The sequence below is a fragment of the Arachis hypogaea genome, chromosome 1 (genome assembly GCF_003086295.3).
Source record: "Arachis hypogaea cultivar Tifrunner chromosome 1, arahy.Tifrunner.gnm2.J5K5, whole genome shotgun sequence".
NCBI lineage: Eukaryota > Viridiplantae > Streptophyta > Magnoliopsida > Fabales > Fabaceae > Arachis > Arachis hypogaea.
Window position 1 is genome coordinate 11,326,550 of NC_092036.1, and position 11,566 is coordinate 11,338,115.

General features: G+C 30.9%; 2 protein-coding genes and 1 long non-coding RNA gene across 3 annotated transcripts; 2 read left to right on the forward strand and 1 right to left on the reverse strand.

Annotated features, from left to right (window-relative positions):
- Positions 1 to 49: 49 nt before the first annotated feature.
- Positions 50 to 2,064, forward strand: LOC140179607 (uncharacterized). Its single transcript, XM_072218660.1, has 3 exons — positions 50 to 547; positions 1,043 to 1,745; positions 1,814 to 2,064. The coding sequence occupies exons 1-3, from the start codon at positions 50 to 52 to the stop codon at positions 2,062 to 2,064; spliced, it is 1,452 nt and encodes a 483-aa protein (XP_072074761.1).
- Positions 2,065 to 5,369: 3,305 nt separating this feature from the next.
- On the reverse strand, positions 5,370 to 7,018 carry LOC112796612 (uncharacterized). Its single transcript, XR_003199302.3, has 2 exons — positions 6,661 to 7,018; positions 5,370 to 5,659 (listed from the first exon to the last, which is right to left on the reverse strand). It is a non-coding gene; the product is annotated as an uncharacterized lncRNA (long non-coding RNA).
- Positions 7,019 to 8,829: 1,811 nt separating this feature from the next.
- Positions 8,830 to 11,221, forward strand: LOC112796619 (thiosulfate sulfurtransferase 18). Its single transcript, XM_025839168.3, has 7 exons — positions 8,830 to 8,946; positions 9,294 to 9,338; positions 9,463 to 9,543; positions 9,645 to 9,724; positions 10,031 to 10,101; positions 10,217 to 10,270; positions 10,873 to 11,221. The coding sequence occupies exons 2-7, from the start codon at positions 9,316 to 9,318 to the stop codon at positions 10,966 to 10,968; spliced, it is 405 nt and encodes a 134-aa protein (XP_025694953.1). The 5' UTR covers positions 8,830 to 8,946; positions 9,294 to 9,315; the 3' UTR covers positions 10,969 to 11,221.
- The last annotated feature ends 345 nt before the right edge of the window (positions 11,222 to 11,566 follow it).

The following is an 11,566-nucleotide window of genomic DNA, read 5'->3' on the forward strand; positions in this document are numbered from 1 at the left end:
CAGTTAGATCTCAAAGAAGATTGTCAACAACATCAGCAGAGGCGAGGAAATGAAGCTTGCGACAGTTATTCAGACCATCCAAGACAAATATATGGCGAATATCACTGTTGGTAAGGCTTATTGGGCAACGAGGAAGGCAAGAGAAGAGGTACATGGGCGGACAATCCAACAGTATGCTAAGCTAAGGGATTACTGTGCAGGAATACTTAGGGCAAATCCAGGATCTAGTGTGAGCATATTGGTTAATAGGCCTTCTCTTACGCACCAGCTCCGATTTATGAGAATGTCTATGTGCATTGATGCAGTCAAGAAAGGCTTTTTGGCAGGTTATAGACCTATTATTGGCGTGGATGGTTGTCACTTGAAGGGTGACCATGGACAGCAGCTAGTAGTTGCTGTTGGCAGAGATCCGAATGACAATTACTTTCCGATTGCCGTGGCTGTAGTAAAGGCAGAGACTAAGGACAACTGTGGGTGGTTCCTGGAGATGCTGTTAAATGACATTGGAGAATCAAAAAATTGGGTTTTCATGAGTAACCAACAAAAGGTATAACAAATATATTAATTAATTTGTTTGCACTTAAATATGGTTACGAACTATAATAAATAATTTGTTATATTTGCAATTAAACATTGTTTGCAATTAAATATATGGTTGAACTTAAATATTGTTTGCAATTCTATGTTTGTGAATATTAATCTGCTATATGAATTTGCTATGTTTGTGAACATAAATCTGCTATGTTTAGATGTTCTATTAATTTGCTGTATGAATTTATCGTGTTCTGCACTTAAACTATAAATCAGGGGTTGATACAAGTGTTTCAAGAGTTATTGCCAACAATGGAGCATAGGCTTTTGTTAGAGACATTTATATGCCAACTGTAAAAAGGCATATAGGGGTGGTACTGTACTAAGGGACCTAATTCTATCTATTGTCAAAGCTACCTATGTGGAAAAATGGAAAAGAAGGATGAATCAACTTAAGGAGTTCAACAGAAATTGTTATGATAAGTTGTTTGCACTGGATCCAAAATTGTAGACAAAGAGTCACTTCACATTCTTGGCTAAGAGTGACATGTTGATAAACAATATCTCAGAGGTATTCAATGGAAGAATTCTAGAGGCAAGAGACAAGCCAATTCTTACTATGTTTGAATGGAGTAGGTGCTACTTAATGACAAGTTTTGCAGAAAAAAAGAAGAAGGAAGAGAGGTATGAGGGCTCTGTTTTGCCAAAACCCAAGAAACAGCTAAATGTCATTGTGGTTAGAGTTATAGAGTGGCAAGCTAAATGGGCAGGAGACCTCAAGTTTGAAGTGCACCATAAGAACAGGATGATCATGGAAAGATTTGTTGTCGATTTGATGGCTGAAAAGTGTAGTTGTAGGTTTTGGGGCTTGTGTGGTATGCCATGTCCACATGCTTACTGTGCTATTTTTGAGAAGGGTGACAATCCGAAAGACTATTGTAGTAACTACTACATCAAGGTAGCATACCTTGCTACATATGGACAGTCAATATCACCAATCAATGGAGAAAACATGTGGTCAAATATAAAATGTGATACCATCGTCCCATTAATTTTTAGAGTTAAACCAAGAAGGCCAAGGATGGTTAGGATAAGGGAACCCGATGAAAATAAAACACAAACAAAATATAGAAAAACTGGAACTTCTATTACCTACAACAATTGTGGCCAATATGGACACAACAAGAGACACTATCCAAACCCTATAGTGACAGGTATTGGTTGCTCCTTTATTTTGTTCATGTGTTGAAGAACTATTACTAATTGCTATTTCATGTTGTAGCTTTTGAAGGCACACAAGGATCTGATGCTACTATTGGAACTGGAGGAGGTGATGCTGCTGCTAATGAACCTGGTGTCGCTGTTGAAGCAAATGGATCTGAAACTGCTACTACTGCTAGATCCAGAGTGATTAGAGGGAGAGGTAGAGGAAGAGTAGCAGTAGAGATGGGCAGAGGAAGGGGTAGAGGGAAGGCTGCACCTATGACTGCACCACTATCACAACCTCCAAACACCCCTGCACCACCATCATAGCCGGCCACCTTGCCGACACCAACATCACTGTCCACCACCTTGCCTATACCAGCATTACTGCCCACTGCACCAGCATCTCAATCTTTGTCTAAGACCAAAGTCTTTGGTGTGAGAAAAAGTGAAAGACTCAAGATAAGAGTAAGGAAGGCAACAAGTCAGCCACCTGAACATGTTGACCTCACACTTGATTGAGGTTGAAAACTCTTTAGGATTTCCTTTTGATATGTATTGTGTTATGTAAGATTTTTAGTGTTCACCTATGACTCTGCTTTTTTTATGGTTTGGACCACTTTTATTATATGGTGTGAACCACTTTTATTATGTGGGTAAAAAACTGTTATGAGAGGGTGAAACATTTATTTTGTGGCTATCTAGGTGTCCTACAATATATAATGCAAAAACCAATGGTGTCTATTTTAATTCAATGCATCTTTTTTTTTAGCTACTTTTTTTCTCTATATCACATTTCTATACATATTAAATAGTAAAGGAACAACTTTCATTTAGAAAACTTAAACAACATTTCATATATATTCATTGCATTTAAAACAAACAGTACACTTTTGACTTATATAGACTATTACATTATCATCACAGCCATACTTTTTACATCTTTACATATAACATTGCAATAATCAAAACACCAAATATCAAAATCAGCATAATTAGCATCTTGTTTTGCTTTTTCATAGTATTTTTCATTTTAGCAAATTGCTCTTCGACTGAACTCAGCTCACCACACAACCTTTCTACACGAGCATCTATTTCTCCAACCTCTGTAATTAATCTCTCTAGATCCACACTTAATCTATCTATCTTCCTTTTTTGTGCCTCCAATTCTCTAACCCTTCCAAATTCTTGCTGTGAATCGATTACTCCATCTTCCTCAGATATTTTTTTTCTTTTTCATCAACCTACTAAAAATCCTTGCATCTCCTGTTAGTGTAAGAAATGAACCTTCTGTTTGGATTTTTTGATGTACTTGAACTCCGAAGAATCAGAGTGTCTCCACAAAAGTAACGAACCCTCCTTTCCTTTTGCTTCAACCGTCCACTCTTCTCATCTTCTTCATCATCAATCCACTCGAAGAACTTGCATTTTATCATTCTCCCGCAACCAACATACCTTCTTCCATGGCTTGCTACTGTCGAAGAAGACATTAAACGACAACTGTCTCACCACAAAACAAAGATATCTCTTTTTGACGAGGGTTTTCGAACTAGAGACTCCTGAAGATAAGTGACTTTGATCCATAAGTATTCACATAGTGAGAGAAACAAATAGAGGAGGAGAAGTTTGAGGAAGAGACAAAGAGAGTGAGAACTCAAAACCCTACTGATTCTCAATGATTTGTAAGGGGTAGACGAGGGGTATAATAGTCAAATTAACATTCTTAATGTTTTTTTGTAACATTTACTGTCAATAGTGACCTAATTGAAAAAAATTGGTGTAGAGACCCAATTAAAAGAGAAAAAAGTATAGGAACCTAATTGAAAATTTTGCGAAACTATAGGAACCAACAGAGTAAGAAACAATATATATTTGAAATATGTATATGTAAAATAATTATATTATAATCTAAAATGAAATAAAGTTTTATAATTTTTTTCAAAACAATTTTAGTGAAATTAGTAAAATTTATTTACATATTAAGTTATATATATATATATATATATATATATATATATATATATATATATATATATATATGTGATAAAATATATCTTTTATCCTTGAAGTTTGATTCATGTGTATACATTCTAATAAATAAAGGTAAAAATTATTTCTAGCCAAATATTGGTTGAAGTAATAATATTTGTTGGTCATGTAGCATTGTTATTTAAAAAATATTTTTAAATTTAATTTTATTTTAGTTTTATCGCAAAAATTTTAATTTGCAACAAATATATCCCTATCAACTAAATTATGAAAAAAATTTATAACCAATTTAACAATAATTTTATAAGGATAATCTTTAACATAAGTATGTCAAACAAAAAATTTTATTATTATTAGCTCTTAGTTATTAAGTATTATTGTTAGATTAATTATAAATTTTTTGAAAATTTAGTTATTAAAGATGTATTTGAAGCAAATAAAAATTCTAAGATAAAATAAAATTTATAGATATTTTTAAATAAGATTCATTTACCTATATTTTTATTAGTTTCTATTTAGATAGTAATTGAAGATAAAGGAAAAATTTTGTTTCAACTTTCAAGGATAGAGAGACAATAATATTTCTCTTTTATTACTTTTAATTACACAATAAGTAATTTTAAGAAACAGAAGCATATAATCCCCAAAAGAAAAAGTGATTTTCAATGCACTCATTATTTAATGTGATGTTCATAAAAACAAAAAACATAACAATAAAAAAGTAAATGAAGATTATTTAAAAAAGTTTAAAATTATGCATGATAAAGTGATAAGAATAATATAATGGGTAGTGAGGTAGACAATGAATAGTTTTCCCATTGTTTAATTTGTTCCATACCTCATCTCCATCCATATTTAATTTTCTATGATGATGAAAGATTATTCTCACAATTCAAAAGTGATCTTTTGCCCATCCTTGTTGATGTATTCATAGCCATTGAAATAGACTTTTTGTCTCAATTCTTATTTCCACAAGGAAATAAGTAGTACTACTTACACTTATGTATTGTGATTAAGGTAGCTTTGGGAGTTATAAAAACAAAATAAAAAATAAGCATTGAATTTAAATTTTGTTTTTAATTTTTCACTTTCTCGCTGCTTATGAATATTGGAATGCCATCTTGGTATATTAGTTTTACCAATCATTTTACTCTTAAATTCAAAATCAACCACTAATAAATCTTCACGTATAAAATTATATATTTAGTATTATATGAAACATTTTTATTTAAATAAATTTGATTATTATTAGTCTATTACAAATTTAATTATTCTATTAAGAAAAATTATTTTTATGATTAATTAATTATTTAATTTAAAAAATATGAACTAATACGTCTATAAATATAGGTAAATACTTGCTCATCAATGATTGATTTTTAAAATACATAAAACATTTTTATAACTTTACTAATAGTAGAAATTCATTTTAGTTAATGTCATGACCCGAACCAAGCTATGACTGGCACTTAAGGGACAAGTCCCTCAGCAAGCCAAACGATTAAATTTTTAGAAAAAAACGGACAGAATATCTTCTGTTTCTAAGACCTTACCAACATAAATATTAACTCCCTGTATTAATAATAAACCTCCATTTTCAAAGACAACAACAACAACGTACTCCAAATTATATCTACAACCAAATATATCCAAAATACGCATCATATATATATATCAAGTTGATAACTAGAGTATATAGTTAAAACCATAAGTCTTACATAACCAAATTATAATCACTACCTAAACAGTTTAAGATTCAAAATAACATAACCCACATGAGGATCCTGCCTGTGACATATGGAGCATTGACATAATCTAGATTTTGAGCAAAGGTTCCATTACATAATTACTTAGCCCTTGGAAAGAAGAAGGGCTCACCAAAATGACTAAGATCTACTGAGGGCTGGTGGAATGGAACCTGGAATGACTCCTGTATCTGAAAAATATGGGAATATAATAGGGTGAATTTTGTAACTTAGTGAACAAACATTACATCTATAACCCACACGAGACAATACAGAGTTTACCTTGAAAATTATATTTCTTTTCAGAGATGAGAAATTCATATTAATTAATTATACAAACAATAGATAATTAGTTAAGCGGGTGAACTGAAATGGGAGTTCTCATTCCAAAAGTCAAATCAAATCAAATATTACACACTTAGGGCGGCTCCACCTCTAAGGGTAGCCCTTTCCTCTAGTGTGCCCGTACGGTATAACAGATCCAACGTGTGGCCTACACGTTAGGCTAGCAACGCCCCTGCTAGCTGAGGTCTGAGCCAGATGCATCTAGGTTAACGTCATAACTGCCGTTAACTACGGTTTTCTAGTCAGAGTCTCCCAAACCAATCCAAACCAAATCACTTATAAAAATCTCTAGTGCTTGTAACATACTACTAAATTCCATAGCAAATAAATATATATAGGATTGCATACTAAAATTTAATTAAAATTTAAATAAGGTCAAATAAGAAAACATTTATACTTTACAAAATATATAAATATCGTCTCGTGTGTATTTTTATAAAATTGTAAGTTTCACAAATTAATATTTATTTTCAAAAATTTAGAAATCAAAATAATAAAATATTTTCAAACTCCAAAATTAATTATTCAACATAGATATTGATAATAATATATTTAAAAACAATTATAGATATAATATCCACTCCCAACTTGATTCCAAAGAACCGGAAGCAACTCTGAGCGCATCAACGAGCTACCAAATGATGTCCAATAATTCTACAACTCTAGAAATATGACAATAATGATATTTGTCAGCTACTAATATTGTCAATTAATATAGTCTTACTCACCTTGACAAAAGTCCCAAATTTTCTAACCCCTAACAACCCTAATTCGGATTTATATATACCCATAAATATAGAGATGACAAAAATTGGAGATATGACTAATTATTGAGTCAAAGAGTTACCTTGAAACCTCAATAATAATAGAAACTCAGAAGTTGAATGCTCCCTTTACTCATTGGTATGAACTTCTTGATTTGGGATTGTGAAAAATAGAAATTTACTCTGGATATAGATGATATATTAATATAGAGATAAAATAAAATGGTAAAATAAAATCTGGTGTGTGTGTGGTTGAATGAAGATTTTGAAATAAAGAAGATGGAATGGAAGAGGAGATGAAGGAGAAGAGAGGGTTTGGTTTTGATTTGTACGAAGAAAATGAAAATAAAAGAGAGAGGAAGGTATCACAGAAGGCTCGAGAGAATAAGAAGGGGGAAGGGGTTTAAGTGGGGCATGTGCCCCCACGTGACTATGCGCTTCTGTTTCTTTTTTTTTCCTTTGTGGGTATAACAGTTAATGTCAAAGAGTATAAAGTTTAATTATTCTAACTGTACATTAAAAAATAATTACTAAATCAGTAATTCATATAAAATATATATTAGAGTAATATTACGCATTCAATTTTTTTTACGAATCAAATCTAACCAAGTTAAATAATAAGATTTTGAATAATATTAGTCATAATTAATTTTTTTTATATTGAATTAGCAAAAGCAATGTCTCCTTGCATAATATGGATTCCAAACATTCATGATCTGGATGTGAATGAGTCGAATTACTTATCCTAAGGTAGCGTTTGGTGGAGAGACAGATACTGAAAGACTGTGACTGAGAGACAGAGACTAAGAGACAGAGACTGAAATAAGTTTTAGTATTCTGTTTGGTGCCAAGTGAGAGACAAAAATTGAAACAAGAATAAAATTCTAATTTAATTTACACAAAGGATAAAATTGGAATTAATTAATTAAAATGAGAATATTTTAGGTATAAAATGTTATTAAAGTTTCGGTCTTTGTTTCTAAAAATATCAGTCCCCTGTGTCCCTACATTTTGGAGGCACTGAAATACTGAAATTTTGGGGACAGAGACAGAAACTTTAGTACCAGTCTCTGAGCCAACAAACATGATACTGTGTCTCAGTCTCTTAGTCGTCTCAGTCTCTGTCCCAGTACTGTAAAACAAACACTACCTTAGTGAACTATCTCTCCAGGGATTGTGAAAGATGTTCCACTAGAAATATTCTTGTTATTGCTTCGACTCATATTTCCCAAAAAGTGGATCCCGCTCTAATAGCTCCGAATAAATTAAATACATGCATTAAGATACGAAGATCAAACTGCCGAATCGGAAAAATTAGGTGCTATCATATAGCATAGCTTTGTATCGACTAAGTTCACGAGTTGGAGATAAGCGGACTCGAACCACTGACATCTGCCATAGGATAAACCACCGCCTCTCAGGCCCGACTGATTCTACCATAGAGGCCAACGATAGACAATAACCAACTTAATTGGACTTGGTTAAAAAAATTTAGATATGTAATATTATTCTATAAAATATACATTAAAAATGAATTAAACAATATATATTTATACATAAATACATTAGGTAACGTTTGTTTTGAAGTATTGTGACAGAGATTGAGATATTGGGAATAAGTATCATATTTATTAGTATAGAGATTGGTACTAAAATTTCAGTTTCTATATCAAAATTTCAATACCTCCATAGGAGACTAAAATTTTTGAGAAAAGAAACTGAAACTTTAATAACATTTTATACCTAAAATACTTTAATTTCAATTAATTAATTTCAACTTTATTATTTGTGCAAATTAAATTATAACTTCATTCTTATTTCAGTTTTTATCTTACTCACACTTTATACCAAATACAATACTAAGATTTATTTTATTCTCTTTTCTTAATCTCAATCTCTCCGTCTGGATCTCTCTTTCAAATGCTACCTTATAACTTATTCGATGATTTATTTTTTGTGTCCCTATATGTATTATTTTTCAATTTATACCTTCGTTTATACTAATAACTACATTAAAGAAAAGGGAGAAGAAGAAGAGAATCTAGCAATATCTCTTTGTGTGATTCCCTTCCATGCAAGAATCACCAACTTAACTGGAATCCTACACACACTCCGCAACAAATCAAGCTGACGCGTCACGCAATTCAATTGCCATTTATTATTTCATTTCTTTATCTACCAATCTATTCATCTCTACATTTTATTTTATTTTATTTTATTTCATTTTCACTACCAAATCATTGGCTTTTTTTTTTCTTATCATATTTGTGTAATCACACCCCACTTAACTAACCTTTCCACAAATAATGGATCCTTTCTCAATTCCAATCTCACACTCAAGCACACTCTTTTGCAATTAACCCGTCTAGGTGCATAAGCATAAGCATAATCTCTCTTTCCGTTTATCATTTATGTTCCAAGTAATTTATATACCGAATCAATTCACTTTTTTCTATCATTGGATGATGAGATGTGTAACATATATTAATTGGATTTATATATTATATTATGAGTTTAATCTAAATACACTGATAGTGTTTATACAATTGTGTAATCATATCCGTTTTTTTGAATCATACGGTTAAAAGATAGTTATTTTTATTGATGTAACATCGTGTAATTCGATATACGTATAAAATTACACTGATAGTACATCAAAATTAAATTCTTATATTATATATATCTTCATTCACCAGTTTTTCTTTCTATGTTGTAGATAGATATTGCTTATCTCTACTATGGGTTCAATTGGAACCGAAGGGTAACATATATTTGCTTAATTAGCTTATAAATTCATCATTATTCCAATAGTTTTTTCTGAAATAATTTCATTTGGTTGAGTACTTGAGTTGCTGATTATTCTTAGCTATTGTTCTTGATTTTAGCCCAAAAGTTGAGGTAGCCACAGTTGATGTAATTTCAACTAGGGGTCTTATCCAGAATGGCCATGTTTATCTAGATGTTAGGTAAGATTTATATTTTTCTTTATATCTCTGGGTCTCTTTGAATTTTTTGGATTTATTTTAAGATTTCATGATGGTATTTCTTTGATATTGCAAATTGTTAGGACTGTGGAAGAGTTCCAGAAAGGACATGTGGATGCAGAGAAGATTATCAACATTCCATACATGTTTAATACACCACAGGGTATGCTGAATTTTTTATTTTAAATTATACTTAAACACTATCAATCTAAAAGTATTTTTCAATGATGTGATAAATCTAATCATATACTGTCACGTTAATAAAAATAACTAATAACATTAAAATCTGCAGTAATTAATCTTCCGTTTTGTGTTAAGAGAGATTGTCATAGTTCTTCAAGTCGAATTAGTCAAATTCTTGATAACAAAATTCGAAAAACAGTCAAAGATCATAATACGTTAGTAAAAATAACTATTTTTCGTGCTTGTTATGGTTAGAATGTTTTAAGTAATGTGACTTTGAGGACAGGAAGGGTGAAGAACCTGGAGTTTCTGAAGGAGGTTTCATTTGCTTGTAAGAAAGAAGAACACATCATTGTGGTAAATTTATTTGAAATATATTTTCATTGTCAATAGTTTTTCTTTTTTTTTTTTTTGGTTTCTTAATACATATTGCTATGATATTCTATGTGTGTTTGTTTCTTCTTTTTTTTAGGGTTGCCAGAGTGGGGTGAGGTCTCTTTATGCAACTGCTGATCTTCTTGCTGAGGTAACTTGAAAGTTCATGTCAACAATTACTTCAACACATTCTTCAATCAAAATTCTAAATAAAAAATATAAAAAAAAAATAAAAATTCATCTTGTATTTTTTAATATATGCATAATTATTTATCTGAATGGACAATAGATAGAGATAAAGGCCTAATTAAGGTGATTTTATCTCATATAATAATATTATTAAGAAGGCTTAATTAGATGAAAAGTAGTTCTTTGAATTGAGATTATGAAATTGAAAATCCAAACGAATTTTATATATCGACTTTGTTTAAACTTTTACGATTTGTTCGTTTAATATTTTTTAGATATCTTAATTTTATTACTAGAAACTCGATTAATTGGACTCAATCCGACTTAAATCTCTAAAAGGGTAGTTTTTAGAAAAATGATGAATTAAGGACCTTGTTGATGTCCTCTATCAATAACATGAATAATGCTTAAAAGATCAAAGTAAAAGTAGTTTCTGGCTTTTCTTTATTTTTCTTTTATTCTCTTAGCTTTGTCATATTGTATCAACAACCAACCAATGTGGATGAGGAAATTAATTAACTTGTTTATATTGATTGGATTTTGTTGTCAAATTTAATTTGGCAGGGTTATAAGGATGTGAATAACATGGGAGGAGGTTATTTGGACTGGATAAAGAATGAATTTCCAGTGAAAGCACCAAAAGTGAAAAATGATATCTAATCAATAATAGAATCATAATTCCATTAGTTTCATCTGAATAATGGTTTTGATATTTGCTGTATCAATATCCATGTTAACTACTTTCATTGTTCTCACTAGCTATAGTATGTATGTATATATATTATGCTTAATCATAAGAAATGCAACTATATCTTGTAAACTTGTAATGCAATTGTAATCTTCAAGGACTATATTAATGGGAACAACCATTAATAACAGAAAAATTCCTTGTTAATTAATTTCTTATTGCTCATGTCCATGTGCATAGAAAATCTATTGTATTATTGGTTGATTATCTTAAGTAATAGATTTTGATATGTGATGATTTATCAGTGGCTAAGAGAAGGGAGTTGAATCTTAATCCCTTTTTGCTTAGTAATTCTTGCTGTTCTTTAGAACACTTGAGGAGATATTTCTTATTTTTGTCTCGTGCCTAGCCACAAGATTTTTTCGTTTTGTCTCGTGACCAGCTAGGAGATATTTTTCAATTTTATCTCCTGTGCAACAGAATCAAAAATGGAGTAGAAGAGAGAGAAAATTATACCAAGATATATCCTAATTTAGCTGCAAAGTGCAATGCAGCCTACATCCAGTCTCC

Coding starts and splice junctions, on each gene's coding strand:
- LOC140179607 (XM_072218660.1), top strand. CDS start 50: ATGAAGCTTGCGACAGTTATTCAGACCATCCAAGACAAATATATGGCG. Junction 548..1,042: donor TCATGAGTAACCAACAAAAG/GTATAACAAATA, acceptor CCAAAATTGTAG/ACAAAGAGTCACTTCACATT. Junction 1,746..1,813: donor TCCAAACCCTATAGTGACAG/GTATTGGTTGCT, acceptor TTCATGTTGTAG/CTTTTGAAGGCACACAAGGA.
- LOC112796619 (XM_025839168.3), top strand. CDS start 9,316: ATGGGTTCAATTGGAACCGAAGG. Junction 9,544..9,644: donor CATGTTTATCTAGATGTTAG/GTAAGATTTATA, acceptor GCAAATTGTTAG/GACTGTGGAAGAGTTCCAGA. Junction 9,725..10,030: donor CATGTTTAATACACCACAGG/GTATGCTGAATT, acceptor CTTTGAGGACAG/GAAGGGTGAAGAACCTGGAG.